The sequence below is a fragment of the Chrysemys picta genome, chromosome 10 (assembly GCF_011386835.1).
Source record: "Chrysemys picta bellii isolate R12L10 chromosome 10, ASM1138683v2, whole genome shotgun sequence".
Classification (NCBI taxonomy): Eukaryota; Metazoa; Chordata; order Testudines; family Emydidae; genus Chrysemys; species Chrysemys picta.
The window spans coordinates 27,256,206-27,268,647 of NC_088800.1; the positions used below are offsets into that span (position 1 = coordinate 27,256,206).

Below are 12,442 nucleotides of genomic sequence, written 5' to 3' on the forward strand. Positions count from 1 at the left end.
CCCACGCAGAAGTGGGCTGTAGTCCACGAAAGCTTATGCTCTAATAAATTTGTTAGTCTCTAAGGTGCCACAAGTACTCCTGTTCTTCTTTTTGCGGATACAGACTAACACGGCTGCTACTCTGTAATCTGAATATGAATTTCTAAAATAAAATTGACAGCTCTGGACCTAAAATTTGCATCCAGTGAATTTGCTTTTGTACATTCTAAGTTTACTCTTAGTGTACTTAAAGCTTCCTATTGAAAGCATTATTTTACTTTTAAGAACAGAGGATGAGCTATCTCAAATGCTCCTAGTGTCAGGACAATTTAATCAATTTATATAAAGTGTTGAGGAAAAACCCTTGAATAGTACTCCAAAACATTCTTGTTTAAAAATGTCATGTCCTAATATTTGCAAACTTACAGGAACATTAGTAGAAAAACTTGGTCTATATTCTGATCTATATAAAGTACTAGATACTGCAGTATTAGTGTGTGTTTTGACAGCAAACTGGGTTGCTTTCTCAGCTCTATCTTAGAAATATTTTTCTGTTGGCTTTGCCTAAAAACTATGCTCTGAAGTTTTCATGTAACTACTTCAAAATCATTTTATTACAATTCATCCAAAATGCCATCTTTTGCACAATCCCATTAATACTGAAATGTACAGAAACAGAGCTCAAACAGAATAAGTGTGAAACAAGCAGAAGTCCTTATCAACTACTCCACCCACCCCTCCATCAACTGCTTCAGTTATGCTGCTATTAACCCTTCCATTTCCAGAGTCATCTAAAAAACAAAACAAAACACACACACACACAAAACAACCAACCACCCTCCCCATATATCTTCCTAATTCCAAAGTGCATTTCATAGCCACTATAAAAATTATGTCAAAAGCAACAGCGCTTCTTCCAAGGCTAAGGTTCCCTGGCTTGGGACAGAGTTAAGCCCCTAGCTGTAACTACAGTCCCATTCCAGGAAATCCCAGCTCTTATATTCTATTTCCACAGCAGAAAAGGGAGCTCTAACTTCTTTCACTAACCATACTTCCGCCTTTAAAACCTCAAGTGACCTCAAAAACTGGGAAATTACTACATAGAAACTGGAGCTTTAAGAAGTGTTAACAAACGGCTAATCATCTTCCCAGACCTCTAAAACACAATAGCTTTCAACTTTCAACCACTCTACTTTCTCTTGAAGATTTCTTCCTTTTGGGAGTAGGATGTTCTAGCTACTTTACATCTTTTATGTGCCTAAAAGTAGTTTGGTGAGGTTTACTACATGCCTTGTTGAGGGGGAAAGACGATTCACCAGGCAACAACCACCCCCATGCTCTGCTGTTTGTGCGCCTTGTTCTCTCTCAAACACAGACCATCTTATCGCTCCCGTCACACAACGGGCGGGGGAGGAAGATTTAGAGAGAATAACAGGGAATGAACCTGGGCAGTCACAGATCCTGAGGTCATAAAGAAAGTCTCAGGGGACGAGGGGAAGGGAAGTCAGACCCAGCCTAGGAACCGCGGGGCAGAAAACAAAACCCAGCGGAGGGATTTTTCGGGGGAGGAAGAGGAACAGGAAGAATTCAGCCCAGTGACCTGCGGGGACAAGAACCACCGGGAAGTACGGGGATTGGACTCAGCCCAGTAACGGGGGGGGGGGGGGGGGAGAGAGAAAGAGCCCGTACAGGAAGGATTGGATCCGGCCCAGAAATCTGGCGGGGGAGGGAAAGAGAAGCGCCCCCGGATCTAACCCAGGCCTGACATGCGGTAACTCAAGGGAAGATCCCGGGAAGCGGGGCCCAGATCCGCTCCAAAGACGGGAGCCAGGAATTAGAAGAGGCCCCGGGCTCCCTTCGAGGCTATAAATGAGGGAGACGCGGAGCGCCACCGCCGGCCTCGAGCACTCCCCTCACTCGCCCCCAACAAGGAGCGGCAACACACCGCGCGGTGCCAGGCCCCGGCCAGTCCCTACCTCCGGCTCCGGCCGCCAAGGAGCAGAACAGGATTATCGCCCCCACCAGCACCATCTTCGCCTGACCCAGGCCCCGCCGCCGCTTCCTCCTAACCGCAGCGCATCCGCTCCGGCCAGGGACTGGGATCGGGAGGGGCGGCTAGGCGCTTCCCTTCGTTCGGCCGCCGCACAGGCAGACGCTTCCGCCCGCTCCTCCAACCGTCAACTCGGTGGCTCGTTCCGCCTCAGCGCCCGCCCGGCAGCGCGCCCCGCTCCTGGAGCCACAGCCACTCTATCTCCACCGCCCTCCCCCCGCGCGACGCCAGCACCAGGGAGGGGCGGGGCTCGGGGACACGCCCACAGCGCGCGATCGGCCACACCCCGTCCCCACTCTCAGACCCGCCTCCTCCCACGTGGTACAGGGAGCCACCGAGCCAGACCCAAGCGTCGGGGCGTTGCTGGAAAATAGTGTCCCTGCTGTCTTAAAGGGACAGCGTCTCCCCCCCCTTCATTGTTCAGCAGCATGCATTAGCAGCACACTGTAAAGACCACCGCTGCACCGACAAAGGTGCCGCGCAAGGTGCAAACTGCAAGCAGACGCTTACTCCTCCTTGCCCAACTCGACAGCCTCTTTCTCCCAATACGCGCCTCCCCTACATTCAGCAGGAGCTGTCTGGAGGAGCAGAGCTCCCGTCAATATTTTCAAATCCCCTGGAGTTAGAGTGACCAGACAGCAAGTGTGAAAAATCGGGACGGGGGTGGGAGGTAATAGGAGCCTATATAAGAAAAAAACCCAAATATCAGGACAGTCCCTATAAAATTGGGACATCTGGTTACCCTACCTGGAGTTTTTAATAGCATGGGGGTGGAGGTCCAGGAAATACTCTTAAGAATTTAAGCCCTATCTTACAACCCACAATGAAAGGGGCTTCCTCAACTAAAGCCAGATTTCTGTAGGCGATTGATCGAATTACCTTCTCCCCCGCACTTTTGGTGCGTGAAGCCTCCTGAGTCCTCATGCTATTCCTCCTCTTGCCTTTTTCCCTGGGCAAACGTGGCTAGGCTTGATTCCTCGCTTTCTGATTCTGCATGTAGAAACAATAGGCCCAAGAGTTAAGGACCCCCTTAGGAAGAAAGGCATATTGGGTCAGACCCAATATGTGCTCCAGTATCCTCTTTCTAAGTAGCCAACACCATGTGCTCAATGGGAAGGTGCAAGAAACCCCAGAGGCAGTGCTAGCCCGCTAGGGGCCCTATGCAGGAATATTTCCTTCCCCTCTCCAACACATAAAAAGCAAATATGGGAGGCCCCCCTTGAGCTGCTCAGGACCCTAAGCCATTGCTTAATCTGCTTTTGCCTAGTGCCTGCCAACTCTTCTCCACAGTAGTCAGACAGACCCGCTGACAGCAATTCCGGGCCCCCGGGCAGAATAGTCAATGGGCCCCCACACATGCACAAGCCGCCACAAGGGTGCAGTCCACCTGACAATTGGGCAATTCTGCGCCTGTGCTGGCTGGTTCCCAGCAAGCTGCCAGCTGCACTACTGGGTACACTCTTCCAGCACAGCCAGGGCTTCTACATGCCTGCCCGGTAGGGTTGCCAACTGTCTAATCCAGAAAACCCAAAGACCCTTGCCCTGCCCCTTCCCTGCAACCACGCCCCTGTCCCACCCCTTCTCCAAGGCCCCACCCCATCTCACTCCATCCCCCTCCCTCCATCGCTTGCTCTCCCCCACCCTCACTCACTTTCACCAAGCTGGGGCAGGGGGTTGGGATGCAGGGTGCAGGCTCTGGGAGGGAGTTTGAGTGCAAGAGGGGGTGAGGGTTTGGGCTCTGGGAGGGAGTTTGGATGCGGGCTCTACGCTGGGGCAGGAGTTTGGAGGGCAGGTGGGGAGCAGGGGGGCAGCACTTACCTCAGGTGGCTCCCGAAAGCGACTGGCACACCCCTCTGGCAGCGGCTCCTAGGCAGGGGGTACAGGGGGTCTACATGCGCCGCTGCCCGCAGGCATCACCCCCGCAGCTCCCATTGGCCGCGGTTCCTGGCCAATGGGAGCTGCAGAGTCAGCACTCGGGGCAGGGGCAGCACACGGAGACCCCCTCCCCAGGGGCCGCAGGGACGTTGGTTGGCCGCTTCCAGGAGCGGCACGGAGCGAGAGTGGGCAGGCAGGAAGCCTGCCTTTACCCTGCTATCTGCCAGCCCCTGAACAATTGCCCCCTTTGCTCCCTTCTCCCCTGTCGTCGGGCCTGTAGACAGATATTCAATAATTTTATATTGATTAAGAGCTCATCTTAATAGTAGTTAGAAATTGGCTTAAACCCTGAAGCATAAGGCTTTATATCCCTTCAAAAAATTTAGTATTGCAACTTTGGATATTCTTTTTGTGTTTATAAAAGTCCAAGCCCTCTTTCAACCTTACTAAATTCTTGACCTCAACCACATATGTGGCAATAAGTTCTGCACTCTAATTGCACATTATGTGAAAAAGTATTTATTTTTATCAGTTTTACATTTGTCGCCTTTCAATTTCATTGTCCCCTTGTTCTCGTGTTATGTCGAAACGCATGGTAAGACTATGGAAGTCATTGGCACAGGATATTACCGAGGCAAAAATTTAGCAAGGTTCAAAGAGGGGATTGGACATTAATATGAATAACAAGAATATTGTAATAATTAATGCTAAAATAGCAAGTTTTGGACTTGACTAACCTAAATAATTTTGTGTCATCTACAAATTTTTCCACCCCTTTTTTCAGGTAATTAATAAATAGATTAATCAATACTGGTGCTTGTATAGAAACTAGAAGTATTCTCATTTTAACCTTCTACAATGATGAAAAATTACCATTTATTATTAGTCTTTGTTTTCTGTCTCTTGGCCAGTTTTTGATCCATGACAATACTTTACTTCTGACACCAGGAGTATTTAGTTTCTTTAGTAGTCTTTTATGAGGACCTTGTGAAAGGGCTTTTTAAAATCTAAATAAATTGTCAGCAACTTCTCCTTTATCCACTACTTGATTAACCTATTTGAAGAAAATAATCCTTCTCCATTTCCTTCCTCATGTCTTCTTTTTCTCTTTCACAATCAATTCCACTACTTATTATTCCTCTTCACATCCATCACCTCTGCATTTTCAATCTCCAGCTTTTCCAACTATGCTCTTGGAGAATGTGGGAGTTAGCTGTATTATTTTTATGAATGTTATACATATATCTCTGTGGGCTAGGTGGTTATTGTATTGCTAGCTAAAGAGTAAGAATTAAACCAGTTTTAGGCTACGGCTACACTGCAGCTTTAGTCAACATAAATTATGTTGCTCAGGATTGTGAATTAGCCACCCCGAGTGACATAACTTATGCCAACTTAAGTGCCAGTATGGACAGTGCTATGTCAGCCGGAGAGTTTCTCCCGCCAACAAAGCTACCACCACTAGCATGGGCTGGAGTAATTAAGCTGATGGGAGAGCTCTCTACTATTGGTTTAGAGCACTTACACTAGAGAGCTTACAATGGTGCAGCTATGCTGGTGTAAGCTCTCTAGTGTAGCCAACACCGTAGCCTTATTTAGCTTTGCAGGAAACAAAAATCAATGGCTGTAGACAGCTCCGATGGCCAGTACTCAAACAGCAAAAGAGGTGAAAATTCCTTTGAGGTTTATCTTCACTAATGTGGAATCAGAGTATGATCCCACAAGAAGGTAGGGTAGATTCCAGCTTGAAACTCCAGGGCTTTTGAGGCAGGAACTCTCAACAAAGAGCTTGAAAGTGGTTAAAAAGCTGAGCCTGAGAAGACAAAGTCTCTGCAGAAAAGCAGACTACAGCTTGGTCCTCAGGAAAATGAGGCAGAGGTTACCAAGGCTAAATCAGGACTAACTGGATGCGGCAGGTGCTAAATTTAGGTAAGACAATGTATGCTTAGGCTTTTGTTGTTTTAATCCTTTTTTGTTATGTTCCTATGAATAAATAAATAATACTATATTTTGAACAAGCTGTACTCTGTCTCTGTATTTACAAACTGGTCACAGCTCCCAGAGAGAAGACTTCAGTAGGGGCCAAAGACAGTTGGACCTGCTGAAGAAATATGGTTGGTAAACGGGGTGCTGTAACTTGGTGATTCCATCTAAAAGTTAGGTGAATCACAGGATTCCAACTCAGAGAAGTTATAAGTCTGCCACTTGAAAGAGGTGCCCAAAGAAAGACTGAGAGAACAGACAAAGGTATAGCTCACTCCAGAATTGTAACACTCTTAATCTAAACATGTAACCTACTGTCAAATTTCAGTGCTAGTCTCAGATTTATATGCAAATTCTATTGTTGGGTTACTTTGCCAGTTTACATTCAAACTCTGCTGTCAATTTAGAATGTCCCTATAAGGCAGAGCCGTAACTAGCTATTTTTGCGCCCGAGGCAAGAATTTAAAATTGCGCCCACCCCCCCCGCTCCTCTGGCAGTGCCGCCCCCCTTTGGCTCCTCTGGGCGCGCTGCGGCCATGCTGCGCCCCCCCCCATGCTCCTCCAGCCGTGCACCCCTGGCTCCTCCAGCTGCACCATGCTGTGCCCTCCCTTGGCTCCTACGGCCACGTTACGGCCATGCTGCGCCCCCCCCCCGGCTCCTCCGGGGGCGCCACCCCCTCCTTGGCTCCTCCGGCTGCACCGACCCCCCCTCGTGCCTCTGGCTGTGCCGTGCCCCCCCCCCCCCGCTCCTCCTGCCAAGCTCCCCACACTCCTCCGGCCGCATCCCCACCTCGTGCCTCGCTCCTCCGGCCGTGCCTTGCCCCCCCCCCACTCCTCCGGCCGCACCATGGCAGCGCATTCCCCCCACACACACACTTTTTTTTTTTTTTTTGCTTGGGGTGGTGGCAAAAAAGTTAGACCCGGCCCTGCGCTCCCCGCCCCAGCTCACCTCTGCTCCACCTCCGCCTCCCTGGGCCTGAGCATGCCGCCGGTTGTTTCTCCGTACTCCCAGGCTTCCCATGCGAACAGCTGATTCGCGGGAAGCGGTGGAGCAGAGAAGCAGGGGCAGAGAGGAGGTGATTGCGCCCCTCCCTTTGTGCGCCCGAGGTAAGTGCCTCACTCGCCTCGCCCTTGTTATGGCACTGCTATAAGGTAACATAAAATGCTGCTGGATTACAGCGAAAGATTTGCTTACGGTTCCTGCTTTCAGGTTACAGTGAAACTAACACATTTGCATGCAACCTCGGTTGTTAGGTTACAGTGCTACTGTCAAATTTAAATATAACCCTCTCCCCACAACTCCCTCAGGTTACAGCACATTCTGTCTGACTTCAGAAATGGTATAGCATTTGTCTGATGGTGCTGTTATTTTTTTGACCCAATGAGAAAATTATCAAGAAAAGTCAACAATAAGCAATTTATAAAAGTGTGTAATTGTTTATATGCGCTTCTATTGAAAAGTTTTTTTAAAAAATAGAGGAGGACACAATCCAGTTTTATAGTTTGCTTTTCAGATGTTGTCAACTATATACTAAAACATCAAACTAATATTTAAATTTTAAAGCTTTGAACACTTGCTTTTAGTTACTGTTGTCTTGGCAAAATAGTAGAATATTTTACAGAATAAGTTACAAAGGCTGAGTTACTTTTGAATCAAATGGAAGAGTTGTCTGTAAGAATTATTACATGAGCATATACACAGGAAGGGCTAGGTAAGTTACAAGAACTTCCATTGCTTCACAGGAAGCTACTCATGCTGAAGTAATTGTTTCCAAAAACTTTAAATAACACCAGGAGAGACCGAGGGATTTTGAGAGTGAGAAACAAAGACAGATAAAGCTGTGGATGTGGTATACCTAGACTTTAGTAAGGCATTTGATACGGTCTCGCATGATATTCTTATCGATAAACTAGGCAAATACAATTTAGATGGGGCTACTATAAGGTGGGTGCATAACTGGCTGGATAACCATACTCAGAGAGTTGTTATTAATGGTTCCCAATCCTGCTGGAAAGGCATAACGAGTGGGGTACTGCAGGGGTCTGTTTTGGGACCGGCTCTGTTCAATATCTTCATCAACGACTTAGATATTGGCATAGAAAGTACGCTTATTAAGTTTGCGGATGATACCAAACTGGGAGGGATTGCAACTGCTTTGGAGGACAGGGTCATAATTCAAAATGATCTGGACAAATTGGAGAAATGGTCTGAGTTAAACAGGATGAAGTTTAACAAAGACAAATGCAAAGTGCTCCACTTAGGAAGAAAAAATCAGTTTCACACATACAGAATGGGAAGAGACTGTCTAGGAAGGAGTACGGCAGAAAGGGATCTAGGGGTTATAGTGGACCACAAGCTAAATATGAGTCAACAGTGTGATGCTGTTGCAAAAAAAGCAAACGTGATTCTGGGATGTATTAACAGGTGTGTTGTGAGCAAGACATGAGAAGTCATTCTTCCGCTCTACTCTGCTCTGGTTAGGCCTCAGCTGGAGTATTGTGTCCAGTTCTGGGCACCGCATTTTAAAAAAGATGTGGAGAAATTGGAAAGGGTCCAGAGAAGAGCAACAAGAATGATTAAAGGTCTTGAGAACATGACCTATGAAGGAAGGCTGAAAGAATTGGGTTTGTTTAGTTTGGAAAAGAGAAGACTGAGAGGGGACATGATAGCAGTTTTCAGGTATTTAAAAGGGAGTCATAAGGAGGAGGGAGAAAACTTGTTCACCTTAGCCTCCAAGGACAGAACAAAAAGCAATGGGTTTAAACTGCAGCAAGGGAGGTCTAGGTTGGACATTAGGAAAAAGTTCCTAACTGTCAGGGTGGTCAAACACTGGAATAAATTGCCTAGGGAGGTTGTGGAATCTCCATCTCTGGAGATATTTAAGAGTAGGTTAGATAAATGTCTATCAGGGATGGTCTAGACAGTATTTGGTCCTGCCATGCGGGCAGGGGACTGGACTCGATGACCTCTCGAGGTCCCTTCCAGTCCTAGAATCTATGAATCTATAAGAATATGGAGAAAGTAAATTCTTACCTGCCCCTGCCTCACAAGTCTATATCAACCCTTCATTTTACAAACTCACATTTTTATCTCAGTTGGGGATTTTGCTTAGTATTCAATTTCAATCATAAAGTGACATTAGTTTTTTTAATGATGGTTTACATTAACCATACATTTATAACATTTTAAAGCATAGATGGTTAGCAAACCACCACCAGTGGTAATGCATACCACTGAAAAATATATAGAGAAAGGAAAATAATTCCCTGGAACTGAGATGGTCTTTAATATTTTACGGATGACATTTCTACCAGCTTCCTCAGATCCCTGATATTGATAGGAAGCGAGAACTTTGCGAGGTTTTCATCTTGGTTATGTTACAATTCCTTTTGGAAGAACATAATAGTCCTTTGGTCCTAGTCAATAGCTATTAGCCAGGATGGGCAGAGATGGTGTCTGTAGCCCATTTACCAAAAGCTAGGAGTGGGCAACAGGATCATTTGATGATGACTGTTTTGTTCATTCCCTCTGGGGCACCTGGCATTGGCCATTGTAGGAAGACAGGGTAATGGGCTAGATCAGGGGTTCTCAAACTAGGTGACCCATCAGGGGGTCACAAGCTGTCAGCCTCCACCCCAAACCCCACTTCATCCGAGCATTTATAATACAGTTATAAATTAAATATACTGTTTTAATATATTTAAGGGGGGGGGTCGCACTCAGAGGCTTGCTGTGTGAAAGGGGTCACTAGTACAAAAGTTTGAGAACCACTGGACTAGATGGACCTTTGGTCTGACCCGGTATAGCTGTTCTTATGTTCTTTGTTACGGCTCAGGAAAGCAGCTGCACTGTTTCTTTAAAAAGGCTGTGACCGGAGCCCTCTGCGCAGATCCTATGCCCCGAGTTTCAACTTCCTGCAAAATAGTGAGAGATGATTGCAAACGTAATTGTTGTGAGCCCAGATTCCTTTTCGCTGCAGCAGTGCGTGCTGCCCGCTCCTAACACGCTATTCCAGAACTCGTGCAGGGCTTGCAATTAATTAAAAGGTCTTAAAAACTATCTAAGGCACATCTCACTCACACAGCTGTATTGTGCCTTATATTTGTTCACAGACATCATTAGCAAAGTAACAGAGTAACTTGAGACTGAAAAGCAAACGGTTGTGTCCGGGGAGATGAAAGCGGCTATTGGCTTTGAAAGGAAAATGTGGATCTTGAAAGACACACACACACACACTTCAGCCTGTATGATAAAATGGAGAACCCGAGATTAAGTCAGCAAATTGGATATTGCTTGGGAATAGGGAGTCGGCTTTGTAGTTGTTTTTTGGCTTACGAAACAGGTGTCTGCCCTACGCATCCTGAAGGCGCTAGCCATGCACACAATTACATGGTGGATGTCCAACGGGATATTGCAATTACCACATCCGAAATTGTCAAGCCGCGCTGGCTAGCGCGTTCCTCCTGCGGCTGGGCCGAGCGCGCGCCCCCTGCTCTTAGCACCCTCCCCACCTGTTCCCTCGGGCTCGCGCCGCTGGGCCGCGCGCAGTTCCTCGCCGCTCCCTCTCGGACTCAAACCAGTTGGTGCTGCGTAACCTGCTTCTCGCGCCCTTCGCTTCCTTGGGCTCGCGTCGCTCCTGGCCCGCCACCGCTAGCCTACAACCAGCTCCTCGCTCCGCCCCTCCCCAGACTCAAATCAAGCCTCTAGGCCGCGCCTCTCCCATTCTTCGCGCGCGCTCCCCACCCCAGCGGCGATCTGAAGCTGCTCTCCTCCCACCTACACGTCCTAGGGGCGGCGCCGCGGGGCGGAGCTGTTGCCGCTGTCATGGCGTCCTGGGCGCTGCTGGCGAAGGAACTGCCTCTGCGGAGCCAGTAGAGCGCTAGGCAGGCGGGCAGGCGGCGGGCCGGCCATGGAGAGCTTGGCGCAGCCCCCGCCGCCCCCGGGCGCGCTGAAGCGGGGCGGCGGGGGCGCTGCGGGCCGAATCATCCTGGAGGGGTCAGTGGAGGAAGAGGTGGCGGCTAACGGGGGTAGTGGCAGGGATGGACCCGTCACTGCTGAGGAGGGCGGCGGACAGTGGGGTCCTTCCCCTCTGCTTCTTCCCCCGCCTGCTGCGGGCCCCGGGAGGGACTCTCCTTCCGCGCAGGGGTCTCCCGTGTCTGCCACTGAGAACCGCCGGTCCGCTGCGGACTGCGCGGAGCTAGCAGTGACTGAGAGCCCTGAGGCGGCTCCTGCCTTGGAGAGCGGCCCCGGGGAGGCCGGCAGCAGCGGTGACCCCAGCCCCCCAGAGGAGGAGTCGCGGAGCTTGGACTCCCTGGAGTCCTTCTCCAACCTGCACTCCTGCTGCCCGAGCAGCTCCGAGCTCAATAGCGATGCCGAGGAGGTGGCGTTGGCAGCGGAGGGCAAGGCCCCGAGCCCCGGAGGGGATGGGCCCACGGCAGCGGCTCAGCTCTTGTCTGCCTCTAAGGAGCGCTTTCCCGGCCAGTCGGTCTATCACATCAAGTGGGTCCGCTGGAAGGAGGAGAACACCCCGATCATCACCCAGAACGAGAACGGGCCCTGCCCGCTGCTGGCCATTATGAACGTGCTGCTGTTGGCTTGGAAGGTATCGTATCCCCCGGGCCGGGAGTAATTGACAATGTCTTTAGCTGTAGAAACGTACCTGAAGCTTCGCGCAGACACAGTTACAGTGTCTGTGATAGTGGAGATACGCACAGACCCGCACTACATATATCTCACTTTGTGTTGTGATTTGTATTCCTCTGGAAACGCACAAGATGCTTCACAAACCTAATAACTATTACTGTAGCCGTGGAAACATGCACAGCATTTCTGTGATCACAAATCTTTATACAGTAGGGTGGAAACATATACGCAGCTATTTATGTTAGACCTATTACTACAGCATTAGAAACTACACCTCTTAAACGCAAGCCTATTATTGTTTATATGCTTTATATAGCACTTCTCATACCAAATGCTGGGAAAGTGCATGGGATCTTGCAAAACAGTTCTATTATTTGTGTAGTAGTGGCAATATAGGTAAGATTGTGTTTTATAAAGTGCTGCTATTACTTTTTAAATAGCAATAGTAATGTAGATGGTGCTTCACAAAACAAAAGCATAACAATGATATATTACTAGAAATATGTGTAGCAGTCTACTAAATAGAAATCTATTCTACAAATTCATGGTGATAGGAACATACGCAACAATTTGCAAAAAATAACCTGTTTTCAGGAGTGCTGGGCCTGTATACAGTTCTTTATAAAATGCCAACCTATTATTGCTGTTTGGCACATTGATAACGGGCATGGTGCTTTACAAAGCACATACCTAATAATAATTACTCGGCTGTAATTGTATGAAGCGTATTGTAAAGATCCAATATTATTTAGTATTATATATGCCAAGATTGTGCAAAGGACTGGGAACCAGAAACTCCCATGTTCTAATCCTGTCTTGAATAATGATTTCCACTGCAGCCTTGGATAAGTTATTTTAACTTCTGTCTCAATTTTCCCATCTATAAAATGGGGATAATCCTTATCTACAAT

General features: G+C 48.2%; 2 protein-coding genes and 1 long non-coding RNA gene across 16 annotated transcripts in view; 1 reads left to right on the forward strand and 2 right to left on the reverse strand.

Moving 5' to 3' along the window:
• Positions 1-2,287, reverse strand: part of ADAM10 (ADAM metallopeptidase domain 10) — a 119,025-nt gene extending 116,738 nt beyond the window's left edge. Inside the window, exon 1 of one of the 2 annotated variants that reach the window (XM_065558264.1) lies at positions 1,956-2,287. In XM_065558264.1, the coding sequence (XP_065414336.1) occupies positions 1,956-2,010 (55 nt within the window). In that variant the 5' untranslated portion in view covers positions 2,011-2,287. The remainder of the gene's footprint in view (positions 1-1,955) is intronic. The other variant, XM_065558265.1, reaches the window with a different exon arrangement.
• Positions 2,288-9,023: 6,736 nt separating this feature from the next.
• LOC135973735 (uncharacterized) lies at positions 9,024-10,520 on the reverse strand. Its single transcript, XR_010590731.1, has 2 exons — positions 10,310-10,520; positions 9,024-9,802 (listed from the first exon to the last, which is right to left on the reverse strand). It is a non-coding gene; the product is annotated as an uncharacterized LOC135973735 (long non-coding RNA).
• A 145-nt stretch (positions 10,521-10,665) lies between these two features.
• The window catches only part of MINDY2 (MINDY lysine 48 deubiquitinase 2), a 107,359-nt gene continuing 105,582 nt past the window's right edge, over positions 10,666-12,442 (forward strand). For 4 of the 13 annotated variants that reach the window (XR_010590726.1, XR_010590725.1, XM_065558268.1 and 1 more), the window contains exon 1: positions 10,669-11,490. Coding sequence is in view for 7 of the 13 variants with exons in the window: in XM_065558268.1 (XP_065414340.1) it covers positions 10,798-11,490 (693 nt within the window). In the remaining 6 variants the exon portion in view is untranslated. Of the gene's footprint in view, positions 11,491-12,442 lie in introns of all 13 variants that reach the window. The other 9 variants (XR_010590727.1, XM_065558269.1, XM_065558270.1 and 6 more) reach the window with 4 other exon arrangements.